Below are 26480 nucleotides of genomic sequence, written 5' to 3'. Positions count from 1 at the left end.
CAAATATTTGGTTTAGTGTTTCCTTGATTGCTCGCACAGAACTGAATTAAAATTTTAAAGGTAAATACGAGGGTAAATATTTATAAATTGGCTACTCGACTGAAAGGAATTAGGTAAAAAAATATTTTTAACCATTACTCGCAACGTACTCAAAAATATTTCGTATTTTTCGTTTTCTATCTTAAATCTCGTTACGAAACAGTTAAAAAACACATTTTTCTTTTTTAATTTATACATGTTGACAAGGCATTTTTGTTAAATGCAGCAGTAGGCTGCCAAGTAAACAAATGATGACTAACACACGTAAAAGTTCTAAAATGATATTTCAGGTATATACTGTTCCACAATAGACATTTTTACGTTGCGCAGCTGTTAAAAAACAGGAGATCAGAAGTTATAATAATTAATAAATAATCCAGCACTTGGTGCACTAAATCCATTTTTGTGCTAAAGTTAAATTTGTAACAACAAAAGTGTTAGCTGGGTTTATGGGTGTAGCGTAGCCTTGATCTGGGAAAGGTTCACCGGAACTTTATTAAATGTCACTACCATTAAAACACAATAATGACGTAACTAAATCACATAAACCAGTTTCGAATACATTGGCAGCTTAGTTTGTGTTTAGACAAATCTTTAGGTGGGATGGTGTGGATCCTTTTTTATTTACCCTGAAAGTGAGGTAGAGTTTTAAATGCGCACTAAAATTTTGCGTCATGGTTTTTGGAACATGTACTATGTGTTTGTTTACGTCTTTTTTAAATAGAACTAACCTACTGTTCTTGCCCCAACGTTTAAAAGTGTCTTTTCTGACATGTTGGATGACTAACTCGAACAATAAAACTAAGAATAGGTAAAGGGAACACAAGACCAAGAAAAACAATGCGTCAGAAAGCCACCCACAATTGCTTTTTTTTGGTTTTACAAATTTTGCTGGTGCTTATGTCTATAATCTAGAATAGGCTTTTTTTGCTTTATTATGTTGCTTTAAACTTTAAAGGAACTGATGTTCAAGATCTTTTTGTTATGACTACTAAGGACTTTAACTTAGGTGACGAAACTAGATACAAAATCGTAGGATTTTCTGAACCCAAAAAAATAGTACGGTAGAGTAAAAATGAAGACGTTTTGAGCGTTATACCTTTGTGCCAAATCGTTTTAAATTAATTTAAATTGAACTAATTAGTAATTACTTTTAAAAAATGCAGAAATGTTGAGGTTTGCATTTTTAACAGACTAAGAAAAACTAATAATAGATTTTTTTATAAGAAAAATGAGATAAAAATTATTATTAAATAATAAGTTAATAAAATTTAAGAGAGAAGAAAAATTAACAGTTTAGGTTTTAAAGACGTTCAAATTCAAAAATGCTAAATCGATGGATTCGTTTCATTTTACCGGTAGTAAAGTAACGGAAAGTTCTTTTATACCTAAACAGTAAAAGAGAGAATTTTTTACAACTTTGTTCCTTACACTTTTTTGTATCTTTAACTGTATTCCCAGCGTTTTGATAAATATGCGGCGGTGCGCAAAGACTTATCGCTTAGAACAAATTGTGAATTTGCGCTCCACCTGATATTTTTGCAAACGCACCGAATACGGTTGAAGATACAAAAAAGAGTGAAAGAAACAAAGTTGTGGAGAATTAAATTTTCTACATAAAAGTCGGCAACACCATAATTTTATTTTCAACGGTTTAGCTATAAATTAAGTTTCCGAGACTTGACCATCGGTAAAATAAAACAAATCCGTTGCCTGAGCATCTTTGGACGACTGGGGGGCTTAAATGGATAAAGATTGAAATATAATTAAATTAATTTAATTATATAATTTAATTCTCCACAACTTTTTTAATAATATGTTTTTTTTTGTATCTGTAACCGTATTTTCAGGATTTTGAAAATTATGGAGCAAAATGTGAATTAGTAAAAGTTTGAAAGTTTTTTAAATATAGTTACGATAAAATTTTTGCACTATGTTTATCTCTTACTATTAATAATTTAATGTTTTATTTGTCTGTATTTTTTTTGTTAACTTTGTGTGCTAACCGTTATACTAATACACTATTACAGCCATTTTATTTTTTACTCTGAAAACTTAAACGGTAATGGAACAACTGACAACTGCGCTCTCTGGCGACATTAATGGAACTATTCAGAACGGGAACGTTTTATTTGTACGTCGTCTCATATCCTAACCTTTAGATATCCGTAGTTATGACTCATAGCTAAAAATATTGTTTAAAAAATGAGCGCCGATTTTTTTAAATTTCAATGGGTACACTATTCAAGTTAGAAAAATAAGTAAAATGTTAACAAACTAAAAAAAATATTTTTTTAGGGTTTTCGTTCGATTTAAAGAAAATTTGTTCAATAAAATTTGATAAATTATGAAAAAAACTGCAGATATTTTAATAGAGTTATTTATACTTTAATTATTATTGACCTTTTTTCAGTTGATTGACGAATAAAAAAAGTTCAATTTATGCAGAAATAAGGTATTTTGGCTTGTTTTGTGAAATTTAGGTTTTTAAATAATTGTTTACTTATCTTTATTCTGTTGAATATGTACCAAAAATCGCAATAATAAAATTCCTTCTTATATTTTAATTGATGAGAAAGTTGTTAAATTTAATTTTTCAGACTATTTTGTCAGTTATTTATTTTTAATGAAAATCGATTTAACGATATTTAATTTAAAAAGTTTGTCTTTTTTATAACAATCTCGTTTTTTTATTTAAATTGGTCTTTTTCTCAAAAGTTATAGGGCCAGATATGGTCAAATAAGTCTGTTTGCTAGAGAAAAATCTTCTTATTTCAAAGATTGTAGATTCAGAAAATCCGAAAACATGTTGCAAGGTCTAATTTTTTTTTCAGTATTTTTTAGTAATTTATTTTAATATGCACTTTCATTAACTTAACTTATTTTTTTCATAAAAACTCTTGCCCTTAATAAAAAATTTGCTTAATTTATGCAAAAATAATAAATTATTTATATCATGATTTTTCATGCGGAGCACCCATTACCAAATTTCAATAGATGCCCTCATGTAGTCGGCGTCTATGGTTTAAAAACAGTTTAAAAAAAAGAACAGTTTTGTATCATCAGGTGTAGTAATCAATAAACAGCTTGTTTATCTACAAGTGGAAAGATTACTTAAGTTCAGAAGTGACTAAGTCACTAGTGCACTTATTGCACGAGCGGATAATCTTTGTGTATAATACAAGATTTTTTCTATAACTGAACTTTAAGCTTAAGTGAAAGAAGTTATTGTTAATCCTTCAAATTAATGTTGGAATTTGTAAATTTAATTGAATAAAATAAATTTAAAACATCTACCTTTGCGAGTAAGAGTTATTATAAAGAAATGGTTTAACAGCTGGAAAAATATATATTTTTTTGTGAGAAACAGGAAGTAACAGCAACGTTTCTTAAAGTTTAGTCTTTAAGAATTTGACTTTGTATTAATGCACACTAACACTGAACACTTCGCATTTACTATTTACTTATAGTACTGAGCATTAAAATCTCTGATGCAAATTCAATTTTCGTTCGTTTTAGAAATTTGATTAAAAAATGTAAATTTTTGTTATTTTTGTGATTCTGTGATTGGGACAACAAACATGACCTTGTCACGTGCCATCCTTGCCCCGACAAATTTTGGTTTTGTGATTGCCAATGACCGAGTTCCGCTTTAAAATAATTTCAGGACGTGTCTCAGCTTCCCCAGTAGTTCTGCGTATTTGAAAATATGCTTAATTTTAGAACAATACAGTCTGAAATGTGCTTTGTGAGCACACCACCTGGCCAAGTAATTGTCAAAAATTTCCTCGGGTCTTTATTTAGACTCGCTTCAGCAAAAATAAAAATTCAAGTTCACCAAATCCTGAAAATCACCTGAAATCCCACTCGGCTCCGATGACTGATCCACGCCCATTCATCAATCTATTATAACAACAGTTTTTCGCTTATGAATGAACCGATTGAACCGGCTAAAAATATGATAGTTCTCGTTTCACATACTTGTGCGTCGTCGACGTCGCGACGTTTCAGGCCGGCTGAAAATATATAAGGATGGAATGTAGTGTTTACACAAATATTTGGCGATGGAATGTCGCTTTTCAGGCGCGCATGTCCGCTTTATTTTGATTCGGTTTAAAACCTCAGGTAATCGCGGGATTCTATGACTCAGTTTGTTTGGCAGCGGTTCAGTGGTTTGTTTCGAAAAGAACACTTTCACTCAAAAATTTTGAATTTTTCACCGAGGAATGGAAATCGAACAGACCTTCCAGGATTTTAAGGATAACGCAGTCCAGGAAATCTTCACGGACTGCATGAGTGTCGAGATCAAGTGAGTCCCATTTAAGAATTTTTTTCGTTTCCAAAATTACATTTTTTGAGCCAAAAATCAACTCAGAACGTTTAATGCTCTTGACGTGGAATAATCAACACTGCAATAAAAATTTCTCATTACAACTGTTTACAGACATTGTTAACAGCTTCTCACGCTGTTTTTAATTACTCGAAATTTTCCTTCAAGTGATGAATCACATAATTATGTATACAGTGTGTTAGAATAGAGTTGGCCCTTAAATAAATGGATTTAGAAAAATAATTTTTAATTTTAGATATAATTTTTTATTTTTAAATGGGATGCAATAAAATCCTGAAAAATGAGTTGGAGTTTTAAAATTTTTAGTGTCGAAAGTTCAGCCACACGCCCAAGAAAAACCAAAATTCCTCTAAAGGCATGCGAGTAATTTGCCCTAGAAACCTTGCCAACATTTAAATTACTCCGAGTTTATTATGTTGATGAATCGTCGGTTTCATTAAATTATCCTGTAAATCTCTACTAACTGCAGAAATAAACAAACAGCAAGTTGCTGAAAGCTGAAATATTTCATAGGAATGTTTGATTTGCTTGTTGCAGTTCAAGATCGCAGTCGATGATGTTGTTACTCCCTGGTGCCATTTCGGAATTGACCGACAATTTAGTCCTGACTTCGGCTTCATCTGTCAACACTAATGTCCTTGATGCACTCAATATCACTTGCGTTATAAATGTGGCGCCTGAATTGCCGGACACGCCACTGCACAGAAGCGACATCATTTATCACAAGATTCCTCTTTTGGATTCGGGGAATTCCAGGATTTACACGCATTTTGATGAAGCTGCCGACTTGATACACAAAGTGAGTGGAATTGTGTTTATGTATTTGTGGCTCGATAATTATGTTTATCCAATCTTATACGATCTTTTGATAAATCATGATGAATCAAAGGCGATTGTATTTATAGTTTGAGGCCAAAAACCTGAACTGTGGCATTCATTGTGGTTTCACAATGAAATTCTCCCAAAAATTTTAATTGGCTCGCATTTTTCTGAATAGAAATATGTTAAAAATGCTAGTTTTTAAAAATTTTTAACAAATATTTTTCCAGTTTGAATTATTTTCTTATATTTTTATTATGTAAGTCAGTAATCACTCAATGAGAAAACAATTTATTTCGTTATAATATTTGTTTATTTATACAAATTTTGGAAACTTTTTCAAAAACAACGTAGTGATTTAAGACAAGATTACGACCATCAGACATTAATCTTCTAAAAATAGGTTTAAGGACAAATTTTACTGTTATTGTTTAATTTTATAAACATACACGTGTTTTCAATTAAGTATTTTTTATAAAAAAAAATTGGCATTAATATCAGCTTTGTCAATTGCACCATAAGGATCGGTTTATGGTAAGCTGAATTAAATATTAAATTTTAATTTGTTCTTAAAAGTTAATTTGCCATTAATATGAGCATCTGATTGGTTGAGTTTTATCACGTGATCAGGTAATTTATCATTTAGTTGGAAATGACGTTTCTATAAATCGGAACTTAATGTCACATTAATCATAACATGGTTAAAATTGTGTGTTATCTCTATGTTTTTCTAATTCATGGACTTATCTATAGCCAGTGACTTTAAAATTAAGTTGGTTACACTGAGGGCAATAACAAAAGATATGAATGAAGTAAAATTTCGAATATTCTTTCTTTCAAAGGCATAAATACAGAGTGGTCCAGCTCAGCTCTCGTCTTCTGTAGCTCAGTTATTAAAGTTGGAGTTGATTTTTTGTAGATGTCTTTTATACTCTAGGACACATTTCAGGAAAATATTTTTGATTATACAGTGTCTCAAAAAAGGTATGACGTCATAATAATAAATTTTTTGAATGGTATGCTATTATTTTTTTTGTGCTCATTATGATACTTTTTAGTTTCTTACATTTTTATATTTTTTTCCAAATCGGTTCAGGAATTACTGTAAAAAAATAAAAACTAAAAAAAATCGGTTTTAATTTTAAAAATCATTAAAAAATAGAAACAGTACTTTTTTGGCGTCGTTATTACTACGAAAGTCTTAAACAGACTTATTGAGTAAGTCTGATTGATTTGAATTATTACAGGTGTTTACAATTTATTTCCAAACTTTTAAAATTTTAGGGTTTTTTATTTTGGTTATTTGAAATGGCAACCATTGTGTATTTTTATATCATTCGATGCAGATTAAAAAAAACATTTTTTTTTTGTACGACTAAGCTCTATACATTTGATTGTTTACTACATTCTGCATCGAATAATATAAAAATAAATAAGGGTCATCGTTTAAAATACGCAAAATAAAAAGCTCTAAAGTTTTAAAAGTTTGGAAATAAATTGTAAAAACCCTGTAGTAATACAAATGAAACTTAATTAATAAGTCTGCTAGATCTTATTCAAGACGTACCAGGTAATGTCATCAAAAAATTACTGTTTCTATTTTTTAGTAATTTTTAAAGCTAAAGGCGTAAAATAATTTTTTTTTGGTTTTTATTTTTTTTAACAGTAATCCCTGAACCGGTTTGTCTTTAGGGTCATGTAAGAAGCTAAAAACGTATCATTATGAGCACAAAAAAATAATAATATGGCATTAAATAAATGTATTATTATGGCGTGTTACTTTTTTGGGACACTCTGTATAGTCAAAAATATTTCCCTGAAATGAAGACGGGTGCTGGGTTGGACCACCCTGTATAATAATTTTAATTAAGTTACGTAGCAATTATTTAGCCCCTATTTAAATTAGTGTTGCAAACTTAAAGTGAGAACTATAACCTACTCTGATCAAAAATTAAACTAAGTCCTCTGGTAGGATCAGTTTTTAAAACCATCAATTAAAATTGAAATCACTCGTAGACTTTGCAAATTGATTTTCGTAGTTTAATTTACTATTAAATTAAATTTTTTATAGTTTTTTTTTCATTTTTCTGTCTGTGTTTTTCAAGTTTTGGATACTAAAGCGACTTCTTTCAAAACCGATTAATCAATTAACTGTGTAACAGCAAGATAATAGGGGAAGCACCTTATTTTGAAATTCTTGAAATGTTGCAACCAAACTGAGTTATTTGAATAAACGCGTGCCAACTCGTCACCTTCTTAATTATTATTTTTAAATGCATCAGATTTGATGTGTGCAGCTTTTAGCCATCACATGATTTGAGTGTCGCTGCAGCATTAAAAATAGTTCATAAGCACACCTAACGTGATTCATATCGTCCATTTTCTATTTTTGAACCTCAAAGGAATTTCCAAAAAAACTCAGCCCGCATTCCGCGCCAGCAAACTTCTCAACTGTTTGATTGATATCTGCGCGAGATTTTTCGTCTTCGAAAAGTGTAAACCCATGATTTAATAGCTAACTGGCAATGTTCCTCCAAACTAATTAATCTTTGGGCGAAATGAAGGCTTGTTACAAATTGTGTATTTTAAGGGGACTTGTTGCTTGTCAAAGTTTACTAGAAACAAGAATTTATTTCACTTGATAATAGTCTCGGTTTGTTTACTTAAGTTTTTTATTATTTTTCAGGTTGCTAATTCAGGGGGAAAAACTTTGATTTATTGTGTTGCTGGTGTCAGTAGATCGGCAAGTATTTGCTTGGCCTATCTCATGAAACATCAAGGATTAACACTTTTGGAAGCCTACAACTATGTCAAGTTAAGGAGACCTAAAATTAAGCCAAACTGCGGATTTTTCAAGCAACTGATAGAATATGAAAAGGACATTTTTGGGGATAATACCGTCAGGATGATTTTCAATGAGTTCGTCCAAATGGAGATACCGGACATCTACGACTGCGACTACCAGTTTGTCAGTCATTTCAGCAAGAAGAAACGAAACCAAAGATATTAAGTTTTGGTTGATTATTCCAGAGTGCATTTTACCACAGAAAACGACATCATATTGATGTCGGATTGTAACTAAATTACGAAGGTGTTTTATTAATTGAACAAATATTAGGTACGAGATTAATTCAGATACCATCTGCTGGTGTTTGCAAGTGTTTAACATACTGAAACTGTAATTTATTTGTATCTTTATTGTGTCTGGATTAATCTAATTACATAACAATGTTTGTAACAACATGACTTATTTTGTTTTTTTTGTACTGATAATTTATAAGGGACCAAGTTTATTTATCGTGTTTTATGTACATAGTTTTTATTTAATAAAAAACTGATTCAAGTTCTCAAAATATTTAATTCAATTCTCTAAACAATTACATTATTTGGTTAGAAGGATTGCAAGAAGAGTTTTCTCTACAAAATTCTACCCTAAAACAATTCGATTGTACAATGTGTTTTTAAATGAATCTCATCTAGTTAACTTTGAAATTGGTTTACATGTAAAACAATTTGTGCCGCTCTACTGAATTGAATCCTACGTGAATAAATGTCAAATTTGTCTTTTGCAAAATTCAATTAATTTCTTTAAAAATTTTCGTTAAAATGCAACTAAATTGTTACAGTGTGCAAGAAAAGACTTTTATTATTGAAGCTTATTTCCGAATTCGAAACTTTCGATGTCTAAATGCCTATCATTAGTTCTATGAAGCGGCATTTTCTGATTTTAGATGAAAAATTCACAAACGACTAGATGAGAATCATTTAAAAACACATTGTACTTTCAATAAAAGATCTAATTGTTAGTACCTATTTTACAATTTTATCAATCTTATTTAAAAAGATAATTCGGTAAAATGCGACGTTGGCGTTTTTAAAGTTTTGAAACAGCTAATATACACTGACGACACCTCTGCCATCTCTGCTCAAGTTGCAGGGAAAAGCGATAAAGAAGTCCAGTACCATTTGCTTACTTTACTCGGAGAAATGTCAGTCTGGTTTAACTCAAACATGTTAAATATTACTAAAAAAATTAAAATACCAAATTCTTAAAGTTTCACACATCAAAACGACAACGATCAGGTGACATTAAGGCTAGGTGTTTACGTATGCGTCTTATGGCGTTTTCAATATAAAAGAATTGTGGCTATAATTAAGTCATTTGTATTTGAAAAGATATCAACGTCGTTACAAAACTCAATGTATCTTTGAAATGATATTTACAAAATGTAGTACGTCTGAAAGTGTCCCATCATTTTAAACTGCTTCTAATGACTCATCAACATCAAAAGATTTATAAAATGTTGGTATGTATACTTATTAGATTATACAGGCTGTATCAGAAATACATGTTAATTTTACCACGTAATAAAACTCATAAATACAACACGTATTACAAAATGTGTATTTACACACACCAGAATAATGATGCAATAAATGAAACTTTTGGCGTTTTTTTTTCAACTAATTGTAATTTTTCAGCGTAAATTTCAAAAATTCTATGAAAATCACTTTGTTAGTAATTGTTATAATTACAATATTTTTGGTAACTAATGCAAAGTATGACCTCCCCTACTGGTTACTACATCTTAACATCGCCGTGGCACACGTGTCTATCTCTTCTTGGAAGATTTCTTGCCGCGCTACACTTACGGCTCTGAATAATTTCTAATGAATTTTTTTGCGGAACATTTATCCATAGAACTATTTTTTAGGGTGTATCCTAAACGTGTTCAATAAGTATCAAATCAGAAAATTATTCTAGTCACAGTTAAATAAAAATTTGTTTACTTTCGTAAAAATTTCTTAACCACTGGTGTGCGGTTGGCAATATCTTAGATAAAAATCAATTTCCACTGAACTAAAGCACAAATTCAAAATATTTTACACTCTCTGGCAAGTCACTTCAGAAGCTTGCCATACGATATTGATAATAATGTGGTGGAAGCAAAATTCATTGGTGGAAAAAGAATAAATTACAGCTTGTCACAATCATACGAAACAAGATGTATGACAGCTGTAGTTTGTTTCAACAGGAAAGACGCCCACACGTATCTTGGAAGAATTTCAAAAAGGCCTCGCAATCGTTTGCTAGAAAACATCGAAGGCGTACGAAAGCAGTGAGAACGTGGGAAAGGGCTAGAAAAAAGGGAAGAAAAGTTCAAACGACAAATGATAATTGTGAGAAAAATGTGAAAAGTCGGATATGACTCCTGAAATTACGAAGAAAACAAAAAGGCGTTTCTTCACGAATTAGAAAGAACAGATGCTGAAAGAGACGAGCTACAAGAGTCCACAAGGCTTCAAGCTGGCTCCGGACAATGGCTCGAAGTTCGCCGAAAGTTGCTAACAGCTTTCAATTTTGGGAAAGTATGTAAAATGAATTTCACCACAAGTCTTGCCAATACAATCAAAAATAAATACTTTAAATGTGTCGTCAATCAACCACGGAAAAGTCAATGAAGAAAAAGCGAGGCTCTAACTAATGCAGCAGGAAAATGTTCCAATTGTGAACTGTGGTTTATTTGTAAACAAAAAGTGGATTTTTTTAGGTGCTTCACTAGACGGTCCGATTCTGGATTCGGACTCCATTGTAGAAATTAAGTGTCCTTACTACGCGTTCCAGAAACAAAATTCGTTTGAGGAAGCAGTTATTTAAAAAAAATAAATTTTTAGAAACTAGAAGCAGCGACAAGAGTTCTCAAAGTCAACAAAAATTACGATTGGTATCAAATTCAGGGGCAGCTCCAAATAACTGACAAAGAGTCCTGCCTCTTAGGTGTTTGGTTAGGAGATAATTATCCTCTAAAAATACAGTAGGTAATGAAGGATAATCAGTTTTGGAAGAAAAAATGTTACCAAAACATCAAAGGTTTCACTTCCATTCCTTGCTTCCAGAATTGGTTGATCCACGACACATGAGAAATATCCCCATACGTGATAATAAATAGGTAAGCATTTTTTATATATGGAACATTTTTTCTGGCTATCATTTTTTAGGTCTATTTTTTATCCATGATTGCAGGACTAGTTTCTATCTATTGCAAAATTTTTATTTATAGCTTTTTAGTACATAGTTAAGTATGTTATAAATAACTAGTTTCTTGTAAATAAGTATAGAAATTTCTGTTAGCTAATTAATTTTTACTACTTTTATCTATTGTAAATATACGAAAGTTTATAAATTTTTTATTTATTGACATTTTTTTATTTTTAACATATAGACACACATAGTTTTTAGGTTTTTGTAAATAGCTAGTATGTTGTAAATATAGAAATTTCGGTTAGTTAATAAATTTCTACTTTAATTTTTCTTTGAAAATATATGGATCTTTCTTTTACGCATGTTTTATTGCATAACACCTATGTTCCCAACTACAGTCAAATCTTTTAATTCGGCCATATGTTAATAGAATAAAAATTGACAATTTGTTCTTTTTTATCGTGATTTACTGTATTTTATTTTTTATTTTATTTTTATTTATTTCCTTTTTCATTAAATAAACACTTCAAATTTAAAATAAAACTGTTCAAATTGGGAACAAATACATCCTTTATTGTGACTTAACCACAGAATTGGGCCGACAGTTTTATGATCGACATCCCGAAAGCAAATTCGAGATTCCTTTTAACCTAACCTTAAGCCTTAGTATGAACTTTCTTCTTTTGTACATTTAAGGCACATTTAAAAATTAGACAACTAAATAATATCCTCAATAAAAATCAGCTAAAATCTTTCTACTTCGATAAAGTCCAGTCCTTGATATTTTATGAAATTTGCTTCTGGGGATCATTCCATGCTATGATCAAACATGTCTTAAAGTTAGAAAAAAAAGATAATACGTTGTATTGAAGATGTCTCCAAACCCACTCTTTATTAGAAAAACTGCATATTCTAACTACACCAAGCATTCATATTTTTTAAATTGCAACACAGGAACAACTAGGTACCTGTTATAATGGTATAAACATTTTTAATAAATTGCCGGGAAAACTAAAACAAATTAAAGATCGCAAAATGTTTAAATAAGAAATTTTCGGACTGCTTCATAACAACTGTTTTTATTCCGTTGATAAATTTTTATGTTCGCTACAGTTATTTTAAAATGTTGGGAATTGTGAATTGATTTTGTACGTTAATTTTTTTGTGCTAAATCTTTGACTTTGTCTTTATGCAACATAATATGTGTCTTTAGATGAAAATGAATTATTATTATTTTTGAGAAACTGATGAATATGAAAAAGGTATATTTGAGGATATCATCAGGATGATTTTCAATGAGTTCGTCCAAATGGAAATACAGAATGATATTAATTTTTGGTTGATTATTTCAGAACGCATTTTAGTACAGAAAATGACATCATATAGATTGAAACTGAATGAGAGGGTGTTTTGTTAATTGAAAAAATATTACGATGAAATATTTCAGCTGAAACTGAAACTGTAATTTACTTGAATCTTTACATGTAACAACGTGACTTATTTTGTTTCTTTTGTACTGATATTAATTTAGAAAGTATCAGGTTTATGTATCGCGTTTTATGTACATAGTTTTTATTTAATATAAAACTGATTCAAGTTTGTTTCAATTTTTTTTATTCAATTCTCTAAACTGTTACATTATTTGGTTAAAAAGATTGCAAGGAGAGTATTCTCTACAAAAGTCTAGCCTAAAATATCACATTAATTACTAAATTGTCACTAAAATTGCACTAATTATAAATCTGGCTCAAAAGATTTGTTATCATGACCCTTCGTCTCTCGTTCTTTCATCGGCGTACCTTTGCCTTCTTCCTTCTGAATAGCCCACGGCTGGACCTCACCGGACGCAAACACACCATAAAACACGCATCCAAACAGATAAACACCACTGGCTATATAAAAAATAATTTGCCACTCTTGGGCAGTCTGAAACATTTTTCACCTCAAAAACCAAACTTCCAAATTTGCAGAAAATACTTACGGGAGTCGTCACGACATATCCTGATATAATAGGACTCAAAATCCCAGGTAAAGTCCCCACTGTGTTCCCCAAACCCATTAAAACACTGGCATGTTGCGGCGCCACGTCCAAATAATTCACACTAGAAATAATTTATTCCTAATTGTTTAAAAAAATAAAATAAAATGCGATTACCTGAACCCAGACCAAGCAAACCCACCCAACCCAACAGCCAACGTCAAACAACTGATTGTTCCTGCAGGTGTTAGCCAAAACGCCGCTCCCAACATGAAAACAGTTTGGGCAATAAAGGCCCCACAGTTGAACAGTTTTCTCACTTGAGTCGTATTCAAAATCCCCTTCTCTTGCAACCAATCGGCCAAATGCCCCGAAAATTGTATCATAATGGACATTGCCAAGTAAGGTAACGCCGACATAAACCCAGTTTTGCCCAACTCGAAATTGAGAATTTCCTTCATAAACTTCGGCAGTTGGGTTAAAAGTGTGTAAAAGCCCCAATTTTCGCTAAAGTGCGACACAACTATAGCCCACACGGGCATCGAAAGCAGAATTTCCTTCCATGGGTGTGTAATTCTCCTATTACCATCAGAATGACCCAACGATTCTTTGATATATTTCAATTCTGCTTTCGTGATTTTGGAATCTTCAGCTGGGGTCTCGGCCACGACCACCCACCAGATACCGAACCAGATGAGACCAAGTGTTCCAAAAAAGTAAAAAATGCTGGGCCAACCTAACGCCTTGGCCAAATAGGCACAGACGGGCATTGAAACCACCGTCCCTACATAGCTCCCAGAAAAGGCCAAAGTTGCCAGTCTTGTCCGCTCTAAGGGAGGTGCCCATCGGGCCCAAACGGCGTGAATGCAGGGGTACGTAACCCCCTCGAAAATCCCCTCGATTATTCGAACCGCTAACAGCAGGTAAACGTTGACTTTAGCCAACCATGGGGTTATTAGAGTTAACGCAGCTGTGATGGCAATTCCTCCCCCGAAAACGCGTTTCCCGCCGATTCTTGCAGACAACCAGCCGCCAAATAACTGGGTCGTGATGTACCCATAAAAAAACGAGCTGAGGATGTAGCCTTGGATTTTCGAATCCCAGTCAAATTCTGGCCCCTGTTTAAGTTTTTTTAGCACTGGTAATGACACCAAAGTTGGACTTACATAAATAATTGTACCATTGTCTAGTGTGATTGATTTGTTTTCTGTCATTGCTACTATGGCTATGCTTAGGTTCACCCGAAGGGCGTAGACGTTGAAAAAGCCGAAGAAAGCTAAAGTTGCTACAACATATCTTCGTTTCTTCCAAAACATCCATCCCGGGTGCGTTTCGGTGCTAAAAACATGTTTGATTTTTTTAATTGTGTTGATCAAATTGTGTAAATCATTGTGTGTAACGAACAAACAAATTATCTAATTAAATTACACATATAGGTGTCATTTTCTTATCTCAATTACCAAGACTGCGAACAATAGTTGCAAGCTTAGATTTTAATGACCAATAGTAGATTTATTACACGTAACTTAATATTATGAGCTATGCGCTAGTATTCTCAGGTTTTTTCATTTTAACTAGTTGAAATAAATAAGGAAGTATTGTATTAACTTGAGGAAGCTGATCGAAGAGCGAAGGTAAAGCTTAAAAATGGTCATTAGGCGCCTAATGATATGAAAAGTGTGATTAGAAAATTGGCCATTAATTTGTATAACGAAAAATTGGTTATTGTTATTATTATACTATGATGCAAGTTTTGACATTTTTGTGAGTAAATTAAAGCTTTTCAACTTAACTAGACAAGTGACAATGTCGACAAATAAAATGATAATAAGCAACCACATACTAAATTATAAATTAAAAATATTGATACGAATAAAATTAAATAAAAAAATTGTGTTACTCGTATCAAGATTTTAAGTTTTTTACAGATAAAGGTCCTTTGTATAAGCTTTGTTTTCACTTTTCCGGAAAAAACATTTTATAGATACAGCGTGCTCAAAAACTGGCGCACCAACTCACTGGTGTGTGGTAGAGAACTGGTTACATATAAAGGTAAAAATAATAAAAAAATTCTTTGAATTAAAGTTATTGATAAATAACTAATTTTAGATAAATGATATGTGGCAACGTTGTCAGTCATGATCGCAATAGAATTTGATCAACAATAAAAATAAATTATTTTTGAAACGGTTTCCTAGGAAATAATTCCCAGTGTTGGCACATCTACACATTGTGATTTTTTGGATGAATTTTAATTTTTTTTAATTAAAAAAACTGCTAAAATCTGATAGTAAATTTAAAAATAATTATTCATCGTTTTGTTACGGAACGATTACCTGGTATGAAACATAGAAATATAAAAAAATAATGATAACTAAAGAAGTTAACACAATAAGTTTGTAGCTCAAGATTTTTTAAAATAATACTTTAGGAATTTTTTCAACATTTTTCCCGTAATGTGCACTTGCTTCTCAATAACGTACCACTGAGTTGGTGCGCCAGTTATAATATAATATATAAAATATAATATATAATATAAATATAAATATAAATATAAATATAAATATAAATATAAATATAAATATAAATATAAATATAAATATAAATATAAATATAAATATAAATATAAATATAAATATAAATATAAATATAAATATAAATATAAATATAAATATAAATATAAATATAAATATAAATATAAATATAAATACAAATATAGAAAAAAGGATTACTTTTACTTTTAGCTTGTCATTTGAAAAAAAAAACATAGTTGAGTATATGAATAACAGAACCATTTACATACCGGGAGCTCAAAAACTGAGGAACCAACTCAAAGGTGTGTAGTAAAGAAATGCTTACACAAATACATACAAAGTTAAAAACAGTAAAAAAATCTATGAATTAAAGTTACTGATAAATCAAATATTTTGAATAAATGATAAGTATACTCAATGTCATAAAAATTGCAACACCAAGAAGGAATTATAGTTTTTTGACAAAACTTAGCACAAATTTTTTGCTTTTTTGACTATCTCTTTATGTGTTTTTTTAATTCGTTTAGGTTTATTTAAGTGTTCTAAAAGAGCAAATATTCGTAGTCCAAAAATTGTGCTTCCTTAAAATTTGTTAAATTGTGAGTTATTTCTTTTATGTCGAACTCTAGACATATTTTCGTTTTCATAACACTTAAAACTAAATTAATTAAGAAAAACACTGCAAAAATTGTCAGAAAAGCAAAAATTTGAAAGAACAAAACTTTTGGTAAAAAAGCTTAAATGTTAAAAACTCTCTTACCACTTGATTAAAATCGTTCAAATTTTAATCATTTTCGTCAAAAAAATTCTATTCTTTCTTGGTGTTGCAGTATTTATGACTTGCTTATGGGTAAATTCACTACGGTTTGCGTGTAGAAATGAGCTTCTTCCCTTTGTTATTCATGCTATTAATAGTAAAAATTCAGTCAGAAGTGTGTAAACAAATAGTATTAGGGTCTATAAGAAGATTATATGCCGAAAAAGTACATTACATTTACCACAGTTTTGCAAAAATTGTTTAAAATACCGAGCTACACGCAAACCGTCGTGAACTAACCCATAACAGTCGTCATCGCAACAGAATTTAATCAACAAAAAAAAATAATTTTGTTTATTTAAAAAGACATGACGCATTTTAATCCAAAACACTTTTTATAATTATACCGATATAAACACTACTTATATTTTCTGTAATTGCTTATATAGCGTTGGGGAAAAGTACGGAACCAAGCGTTTTGTACCTAAATTATGTACCTTAAGAAAATAGTAGATTGTTTAACAAGAGAAGAAAAGTTATGGTTTTCTAGTGAGTCAAAACAGCATTTAGTGATAAAACATCACAACCAAATAAACAAATAATTTTCGAAAAAGCTTTCATGTAAAATGAATCAAAGCGAAAATATTGAAGAAATTCTGCAATTGGTAGCAAAAGTAGAGTCAGGTTTACTACCTACAAAGACTAAGGCAAGATACGAAAAAAATTACCAACAGTTTTGTAAATGGAGAAATGAAAAGAATGCGAAAGGAGAAAACGAAAATATTCTAACTATTTAAAAAAAGGTGTTGCTAACAACAATTTTCTTAAATATTTTAGGTTAAACAATGTTATCAATTTCGAATAAGTACATAAAAAAACTAATTAGTACATCATCAACTACTTTAAAAATGATACCATTTTTCAAGAGTATTTTTTTTCGAAACTCTTGGATTTCGAGTTATTCAAAAAAAAAATTTTTTAATGGCATTACCGCATTTTTTGGTAAAAGATTATACTCTAAAAATAACTTCTATACATTAATAAAATTAATTTGAAACCAGTGTATTTTTTCTTTGTTTATATACTACATATTTTTCTTTACTTGTGTATGAAATGTATATTTTTGCTACCAATAAACAAATTATTATTATTATTATTATTATTATTATTATTATTATTATTATTACTAATATTATTAAATTATTTTTGAAACGGCTTTCTAGAAAGTAATTCCCAGTGTTATTGGCACATCTACAAATTTTGATATTCAGATAATTTTTTTATAAAAAAAAATTAAGACGAGTAGTAAATTTATTAAATAAATATTAATAACAATAAACAATAACAATAAATAATTATTTATCATTGTGTTGGGAGCGATTATTTAGTGTAAACAATAAAAACATAAAAAAAAATCTGAATATGTTAACAAAATAAGTTTGGAGCTTCAGATTTTTTAAAATATAACTTTAGAATTTTTTACATGATTTTTCTCTAATCTAGTCATGCTTCTCAACAACGTACGACTGAGTTGGTGCGCCATTTTTTGAACATCATGTACATATTTCACTACCATTGAATAAATGCAGATTCGACAACTTATTTTACAGAGAGCGAGTTTTGAAGGTTTCAAGTACATTTTGACTGTAGTAGTAGTTATCTCAAAAACTAATTCTAACTGATAATTTACAAAAATTAAAATATTTATATTTTAAACTATTCTTTATCCATATAAATTTTTTCTAAATATTTTTACAGTAGTTTTAAATATAATTTTTTTATTATTTCTAATAACATTCTAACATTTTTTGTAAAAAATACGTAAAAAATACAGTTAGTTTACTCCCACCCTCTCAAAAAATGTATGCGTTATGTAACTATAACATTTTACAGTTCTAAGCTATTTATACTTATTACGGACTGTTTACACTTCCAGTAAAACAACAAAAATTTTTGTTGCAGTAATTAAGTGAGTTTTTTCGATGCCACACTGTATACTAGTATGAAAAAAACATTTGCCACTCACCTAGTAAGTTTCAAAACTATTTGATTCGTCATTGTACGTAGATAAATAATGTTAATAATTGCAAAAATGTATTCCAAATATTTCCCTCCGCTAATTTGAATATTTTTGCTCAATTATAATAACTGGATTAATGAGTTAATGCATGGTACAGTGATAAGCAATCAACCACTCCATATGATTTTAGCGATATGGCAGACCAGCATGTCTATTAATTATGAAAAATATTTATTGCTAAACTAACAAACCCCAATTTGCTATTCCGCCTAATCTTTACGATAAAATTTTATGCGTACAGAATAGACGCAATTTATGTGATAAAATTGTCATATTCTGAACACCCTTCATAATATGTATATTTATTCTATTTTTGAAAAAAAAAGGATCACATTCATGACAAATTATTTTAGAAATGACAGAATAATTACTAATACGTTTCCTGTTGTTATTTTATTAAGCTAATTTTGTTTACCTTTTACTAAAAAACATAAACTGTAATAACAGAACGGTATAATGTTATCAAAAGCATTTAAACTCTAAGGTAACATTCTTTTCATTTTTGCGCAAACTTTCTCTTTAAATAAGTTAAATGAACGAATACAGGAAACATCGGTTTATAATTTCTTTGTTCGTTTGATTCACCCCTACCTTTCATTCACAGTAGTTTCAGTGCCATACGTTTGCACTTTTTCATTCGTGAGTGCCATATTGAAGACCACTCTTCCACACTCACACTGAACATGCAAAACCGCACTATACCGAGATATGAAATGCCAGAGTCTGGGAGGTAGTGTAGTGATTTGTGTCCTCGATTTCCATTCACCTCTGTGACGTGAAACTACTTCTTCCGAATTCATTCGTTTTTCAAACAAATTCACGAAAACTCAATTAATGCAACAAGAATTAATTAACTAACTAACAACTAAGCTAACTAATTTTAGCTAAAAAACAAACACAGGGACATGTTCCTGTTATAAAGGCACCAAAGAAAACCACTTAACAGAAATTAAATAAAACTACAAAACTCAGAATTGAATTTATAACCAACCATTGGTGATTTTTTTCTCAAATTACCTCAAACATTACATTATTTTGCGTTTTATGTACCCTTTTGTACATACATGTTTTAGATAAAAACATCATTGTTTGGTGAGATTTCCTGAATGTAAACACAAAAATTGTAAGAAAAAAACAAGTTTTAATTTTTTGGGCGTTTAGACACTTAACAAAATGCTGTCGCTTTAAAAAAATTGGCAACATCCGTCCGTTAAAATAATTCAGGTAATACATACTTTTAAAATACTACGGTTAATTTGAGAATGTCTGATTTTTCTATAAAATGTCCAAGTTTAGTCCCAGTTTTTAATTATACCTGATACCTTTCTCTCTACGACAGGATAAAAGAATATTATCGTCGTTTTAACATATAAACATTTTAAGGTTTAGTTTGATTCAATTTTGAATCGACAAAATAGCAGTTTTAGTAAACTGAATGGAAAATAAACACAAAAAAAGTGTTTTTAAATTTTGCAGATTGGATACAGGGAGGTATTCAAATTCTTGCCGGTAGTAGTTTTCTAAACTACGAAGATACTCGACGATTTGCCATAAACATTGTTTACAATATGTTCAATATTTAAGTAGATCCAAGTTGTTATTAGGTCAATTTTGTTTTAATAACAATTTTAACATCAGTTTTGAAAAAGCTATCGAACAATAAATTTTTTAAGGTAGAACTCTACTGAGCACATTGTCCAAATCGCCATGCGAATGCTTACATTTGAAACTCATGTTTTAAGAAAAATAATTAACAAATTGTTTTTTTCACAACTGGATGTCGTTCCTAGGTTAAATAGTTACTTCACAAATTAGTTCTTATTTCGTTTTAAATATTTGTTACCAACTTTTAACGGGTCAAACAGCTTCAAAATTTGATATACTTATGAAAACACCAAAGGTTTTTTATTTTTAAATGAAACGACTTTTTTTCCAAAATTTTATTTTATTGCTAAATCCCTCAGAAAGTTACGATATTTTTTCATGCAATTTGAACGTTAATTTTTCATAGAAAAATAAATCAATTTAGGACCGGTTTACAGAACATTTTAATTGCAGTTAAATTTTAATCACGATTAGCTTGACATTTGTCAATGCATTTTAAATGGCAACTTAATTTGAATTAGTTTAATTCTAAATTAAATCTTAATTTCGCTTTCTGTAAAGCGGCCCTTAGAGCAGATTTACAAAACATTTTAATTGCAATTAAATTTTAATCCCAATTTACTTGACAACAAAATGAGGGACAAACCGACCTGTGAGGTAATGATTCAATTTAGAAACAACATCCAATTGTAAAGAATAGTTATTTATTTAACGATTTTGAGAGTAAATCAGACGCTTTACTTCACGAGTGGAATATTAAATCACGAGTGAAAAAAAAACAATTCATAGTAGCAACGATTTCTTTGAACACCATAAAATTTTACAGAAATTAATGCTGTTTATAATAATCAACCCGCACAATTAGATGTTTTGACCCGAAGGGTGACCTGAAGATAATCACAATACCGATCGTTTCATCTGAAAGACTAGACTGTCTACAGTAAATTACATAATAAGCTTGCCTGAGTGATTATCTTGAAGGGTCCTCACGGTTTGGGGTAATCGCAATAAAATTTTATGATGCACAAGTAAAACGTTGCTACATTACACAAAAACGAGTTAAATACAACATTTTATTCTTCGAAGCAGACTTAACATGGCCTAAAATTGCTTTAAAATTTGTTAAAAATAATCACACGTTTTGAATTAAGACACAGGGAGAAAAACCGTAAATTTTGAGTGGCGAAGAATAAATCATTTTGTTTATTACTTTTCTTAAAAATTCAATTTCAAATTTTATGTTTACGTGCTAGTTTGAACGTCTTCAGACGTTCTCGGTATAGTTGAACCTATTAAGAAAAGATTTTCTTTAACTCAAAATAAACATAACTTCTAAAATTCATGCGGTATTTTATCATGTACTATCACAATTTTGTTAAAATGTGAATTCAGATTTAAGAAAATGTAGCCAACAGGTTTCTAAATGTGAATTAGCTGTTTCAAAACTATAAAAACACCGACGTCGCATTTTACAGAATTATTTTATTAAATAAGATTGATAAAATTGTAAAATAGTTACTAACGATTAGATCTCTCATTGAAAGTATAGCGGTTATTTTTTTCAAGTGCATGAATATTTTTTTAACAGACTATTTTAAAAGAAAATGCGATGTTGGCGTTTTTGAAACAGCTAATACATGCAAATTAAAAAAAAAGTTTGTAAGAGGTATAAATTAGCAGAAACAAATTTAAAATTTTCTCACAAATTCTTACAATCCGTTAAATTTTAAAATAGCAAACATATTAGGTAAACTCTTTTTGTTTTATTAAACACGTTTTTTGTTTCTTTTTTCCATTCAATTTACAAAAACTGCTATTTTGTCGATTTAAATTTAAGTCAAACTCAGGCTTAAAATTGTTCAAAGTCCTGTCATAAAGAAAAGATATCAGGTATAATTATAATTAATAAATAAAAGTAGACTTGGATATTTAAAAAAAAATAAGACATCTTCACACCAACTGTGACTAACATTCTAGGTATAAAAATCAAAATTTGTGTAATATTATGTATTGTGCTGGACATTTTAATTACAAAAAAACATACTGCAACATGACAATTTAGCGTTTTGTGCGTTCGTCCTTCAAAGTTCAGTTCTTTCCGGTCTAGGTTTCCCGTTTCTGTAATATCCTTTAAGTTCGTTTGTTGCATGTTGAGCAACAAATTGTATAAAATCGTCTATATAAAAATCACCTTTGTGTAGAATCGGATAGTCTTTAGAATCCTTCGGCAGGAAAAATATAGAAGGGATACCGTCTAACTCTAATTCTTGAGGCGAGCTATTTTTTGAAATATCCATTTTAATAACTGCAATGTCTTCGTTCTTCATTTTTTCACCGAGTTCTTCATAGGGCTTTTCGACAATTATGCATTCATCGCAATCGGGGCCAGTCAGTAGAACAACTGTGTCAACTCCATTATCGTAAACAAGTTTATCAAAGTTTTTCGCCACAGCAATTGTAACCGATCCATTGTTGACTTCAGGGATCGGTTCACTTTTCATTTCAGGCTCCAGTTTTCCGTCGAGGATATCCTGCACGAAGTTATCAAGAGCCTCAGTAGAGAATGGTTCTTTCATTTTGAACAAGCGTTTTCTGAAGTTTTGGGCCAAAACCACAGGCTTTGTCAGGTTTTTTTCGTAAAGCTTATGCCCTTTAAGTTCTGATTTGAACTCGTCCTTATCAGAGATGACGAAATAGAACTGGTTTTCGTATTTCTTCGCAACTGGCAGGACTCTGTTTCGCCAGTAATTTGTCCTCTTAGTATTCTTCTTGTAATCAACGGCGTAGAAAACGGCCACAAGCGGCTCTTTTTCAAACTCCTCCAAGTCCTTTCTGCGGTGTCCCACCAAACCGTGGTAGTTGTCCATTATAAACTGAATGATTTCGTCAGTTTCGGCGTCTCCTTCATACAAAACACTGCTCTTTTCGAACTTGTTGTGTAGATGTGGAGGACGGAACAGCACAATCCCGTCGGCAACCTCCTGCTGCAGCATCACAGCCTCCGAGGTGGAGTGCCCGAACCTTATCTTGTGTTTCATTTTATCAACCACTTTAAAGAAAACCACTTTCAAATAAGAGTCACTTTCAAAAAAACCAACCACCGAGACCTCGTCAGTAGATAAAAAATCCTCCAGCTCTGCAACACTGCCCAGCTCCCGCGAGTCGCCGTCAACTTGCGCCTTCATATACTTTGCTATAGCTGGGGCCTCTCTGGGCCCCTCGTACGCTTTCAAGAACTTGCCGTTGCGGAAAATTTTCAGTGTGGGGAACGAGCTGACGCCAAACTTTTCACAAGTTTGTTTACCGTCGTTTTCACAGTCAACCATGACAAAGGCAATCGGACGGCTGCTCTCCTCTGATTGCTTTGCAGCGTCCGCAAATTTGGGCAGAAACTGGATGCAGTGGTTACACCAAGGTGCGTAAAACAACACAAGGGCCACTTCGTGCTCGTTCATTTTGGTGTCAAAGTTCCTGTCGTTGTATTGCAAAGGCTTTGTTTCTTGGGCCAGACTGAAGTAACATACGATGCAGACGCAGAGGAAGTATTTTGTAAACATGTTTCAATATTTTTTTAAACAAACTATTCGTGTCAAAATAAATAATACAAAATGCTGTCAGTGAAACTTGTTTAGTGTCATCAGGGGACGTTGTTATACATACTCTTTTGTTTTTCAGAAGGAGACTTGGCAAAAAATACTAGTTCTTTTAATTAAAAAAATGTTCTTCAGAAATTTTGATCAAAAATTAAATTATAACAAAACTTTGTTGTTTAAAAAATAATGCAAGAAAAATACCAGCAAGCAACAAAATATATCTGGCGGGTATAGAAGTGAACCAACAGAAACTATCGATTTAGATCCTGCGATTAAAGCTGTATTGATAATTATTAATAATAAAACAACGATTGTAGGTTTTGAAAATCCTTGTGGGTTAGGAAACTCGAGAGAAAGAAGCACATAAATTAAGGAAATTCAAAAAAATAAAATCTCCGATGTCCCAAAAACTAAGGGAAATAACTGTAAATCCCTTAAAAGAAAGATTTTTTACAAAAAAAAACACAGTTAATAGAGGAAGAAATGAAAAATAAGTTAGAATTCTGACAGAAAATAAGTTGCGTAATATTGCCAAAAAATAACTTTTTCATTTAGAAACAATAATAAGAAACTAATATTACAGAGTCATAGTTAATTAAATAATTTAATATTTTTTTTATAACTTAGCAAAATGTTCTGTTATTAAATTCTTCTAACATTAGTCGCATTTCCGATTTCTTCAAAATAATCTTCATTCTCTGCAAGAGCAATACTGTGCAAGTCTGCGACAATTACACTTAATATTGTTTTTGATCTTCATTCCTAATTGAAGGGTAAAGGTGTCTATACAGAGTTTCCCAGCGAGATGGTAAAGTTCATTAGTCACCTCTAAATGTTAGAAAAGTAATAAATTTTTCTTTCTAAGCCATAAGTACTAATCCCCTGCCTCACCTAAAATTATTTTCAAATATACAGGGTATTTCAGAGGTCAGCTACAATACAAACTTACGTTTTTTTAAATGAAACACCACACATTTTTTGCATTTTTAGATGTTGCTTTTAATTGATGATTTTGACCTAAACTTTCATTGGTTGATTTTGCTTAATTTCTGATATATTTTAATTTTTTTTACAAAAACAAGCTCTTTTAAAAAATGTGTAACTCAGAAACTAAGACTACTAGAAAAGTCGGACTTTTACCACTTTAAAGAAAGTAGTTTAAACTTAAATCCTGTATCAATTGATTGACGCAATGCAATGAAGAACGTAAATAATTTAAGAATTTGAACTTGAAAAAGATAAATGAAACGGCCTTTTTTTGTTTTTGCTTTTCAAAGATTATTAAATTGTCTATCTAAAAACATAAAGTTTCAAATGTCTAAAATTTAATTTTAGCCACAATGCAGATTATTCATGAGCATTGTCGTTACCATAGCTAACCATATCATAACCACAGCAACTTCACCTCGAATCATTTGATGAAGTTTATATGGGGATTAAAAAATTCGCCTTAAATATTATGATTTTAATTATTTCACTGTAAGAAACGACCAACAAAGGCCTAAGGATAATGTTAAAGTTATTATTAGCTGAAAATTTCACTTTTTGACTAATGAAACAATACTTAATAATTTTTAAAGATTTTTTTAATGTTTAAAGTTAAATATCTTTTGAGTAATCAGCAAATGACACTTAACTGTTAGTGTTTTTAAAGAGAAAATTTAAAGATCTTTTTGATGCAAAAATTAAAAATTGGGTTTTAACTTAAAATTTTTAGGTTATTTAACTTTTAACAAACCTCTTAATTTTTTTCTTCTCTTAATCGAAGTGAGTTAAAAAAAATACATTCTTAAAGTTTGAACATTCTACTTTAAAGAAGTGAAAGTCCCATTTTTCAAGAAGTCTTAGTTTTTGAGTAATAAATTTTTAATATGAGCGTGTTTTTGTTAAAAAAATTAAAATACTGCAAATACCAAGGAAAATCGACTAATAAAAGTTTAAAATAAAAATCATAAATAAATAAAATATATTAATAAGAATAAAAATAAAAATAAAATAATACAAATAATAATAATAATAATAATAATAATAATAATAATAATAATAATAATAATAAATAAATAAATAAAATGAAATAAAATTTTTAGTTTTAAAAGCTACATCAAAAAATACAAAAAAATAAAGGGTGCAACATTTAAAATAAAACATGAGGCTGTAGACTGAGAGATGAAAACCAAATGTAACTCATTTTGGTTTTAAAATCTTTCGTTGCATCTCTAATCGAAAAATTTTTTATTTAACTTAAATTGGATTCAAATCAAAAGCTACTGGAATTTAAAATTTCAAAAATAAAATCACCGTTAACTAAAAACCAAAATTTTTTTTTTGAAAGTTAAATTCGCATTTTTTTTCTTTCCGAAAATATTTGAACTGTTACTTTCAATGTGCTTTCAACTATATTCATGTTGATCTGACAATTTTTAACATAATTTAATAGATACTTAAATAGTACGTTACGTTAATGAGCGAAAATTGGGAAATTAAACTTAAATGAGCATTAGATTTTAAATGTACATATTAAGTGATTGTGATATCGGCCCTTACATTTTTGTTTTAATTTGTTTTGGAGAAGGTCTCTTGTATACTTATTTTGTCTTTTTTTCAACTTTTTCTTTTCACTTTTTATTTTGCAAATTATCATATAAAGAGGTACACCTCATATTTCATCATTACAAAATACAAAGTCAAATTATTGAAAAGTGAAAAGTGCAAAAGTCCCTCGTGTTTTTTGTTTATTTTTG

At 30.3% G+C, this 26480-nt stretch overlaps 3 protein-coding genes across 6 annotated transcripts; 1 reads left to right on the top strand and 2 right to left on the bottom strand.

The window, feature by feature from the left end:
• The first annotated feature begins 564 nt into the window (after nt 1-564).
• On the top strand, nt 565-8563 carry LOC659125 (uncharacterized protein). 4 transcript variants are annotated; one of them, XM_008201108.3, is made up of 4 exons: nt 578-679; nt 4165-4348; nt 4928-5189; nt 7896-8563. In XM_008201108.3, exons 2-4 carry the CDS (start codon nt 4266-4268, stop codon nt 8217-8219), a joined length of 669 nt encoding a protein of 222 aa, XP_008199330.1. In that variant the 5' UTR covers nt 578-679; nt 4165-4265; the 3' UTR covers nt 8220-8563. The 4 variants fall into 4 exon arrangements, with proteins under 4 accessions (XP_015835589.1, XP_008199330.1, XP_970550.1 ...); XM_965457.5 differs by having other exon boundaries at nt 661-679; nt 4202-4348; XM_015980103.2 differs by lacking the exon at nt 4165-4348 and having other exon boundaries at nt 565-679.
• A 4226-nt stretch (nt 8564-12789) lies between these two features.
• Nucleotides 12790-19289, bottom strand: MFS9 (Major Facilitator Superfamily Transporter 9). Its single transcript, XM_965531.4, has 5 exons — nt 19133-19289; nt 14337-14508; nt 13348-14288; nt 13174-13294; nt 12790-13118 (listed from the first exon to the last, which is right to left on the bottom strand). Exons 1-5 carry the CDS (start codon nt 19189-19191, stop codon nt 12927-12929), a joined length of 1485 nt encoding a protein of 494 aa, XP_970624.1. The 5' UTR covers nt 19192-19289; the 3' UTR covers nt 12790-12926.
• A 2849-nt stretch (nt 19290-22138) lies between these two features.
• On the bottom strand, nt 22139-23800 carry LOC659274 (protein disulfide-isomerase A3). Its single transcript, XM_965599.4, has one exon. It carries the CDS (start codon nt 23701-23703, stop codon nt 22228-22230), a length of 1476 nt encoding a protein of 491 aa, XP_970692.1. The 5' UTR covers nt 23704-23800; the 3' UTR covers nt 22139-22227.
• Between the last annotated feature and the right edge of the window lie 2680 nt (nt 23801-26480).

Source organism: Tribolium castaneum, chromosome 5, assembly GCF_031307605.1.
Source record: "Tribolium castaneum strain GA2 chromosome 5, icTriCast1.1, whole genome shotgun sequence".
Classification (NCBI taxonomy): domain Eukaryota; kingdom Metazoa; phylum Arthropoda; class Insecta; order Coleoptera; family Tenebrionidae; genus Tribolium; species Tribolium castaneum.
Note: the sequence above shows the minus strand (reverse complement) of the source record. Positions and strands in the feature narration are given on the sequence as shown.

Bases quoted from the DNA above. Each gene is read 5' to 3' on its own strand.
- LOC659125 (XM_008201108.3), top strand. From the start codon at position 4,266: ATGGAAATCGAACAGACCTTCCAGGATTTTAAGGATAACGCAGTCCAG. The intron at 4,349-4,927 runs GTGAGTCCCATT...TGCTTGTTGCAG, and splicing joins TGCATGAGTGTCGAGATCAA to TTCAAGATCGCAGTCGATGA. The intron at 5,190-7,895 runs GTGAGTGGAATT...ATTATTTTTCAG, and splicing joins CTGCCGACTTGATACACAAA to GTTGCTAATTCAGGGGGAAA.
- MFS9 (XM_965531.4), bottom strand. From the start codon at position 19,191: ATGGCACTCACGAATGAAAAAGTGCAAACGTATGGCACTGAAACTACT. The intron at 13,295-13,347 runs GTAATCGCATTT...AATTATTTCTAG, and splicing joins TTTGCTTGGTCTGGGTTCAG to TGTGAATTATTTGGACGTGG. The intron at 13,119-13,173 runs GTAAGTATTTTC...AAAATGTTTCAG, and splicing joins GATATGTCGTGACGACTCCC to ACTGCCCAAGAGTGGCAAAT.
- LOC659274 (XM_965599.4), bottom strand. From the start codon at position 23,703: ATGTTTACAAAATACTTCCTCTGCGTCTGCATCGTATGTTACTTCAGT.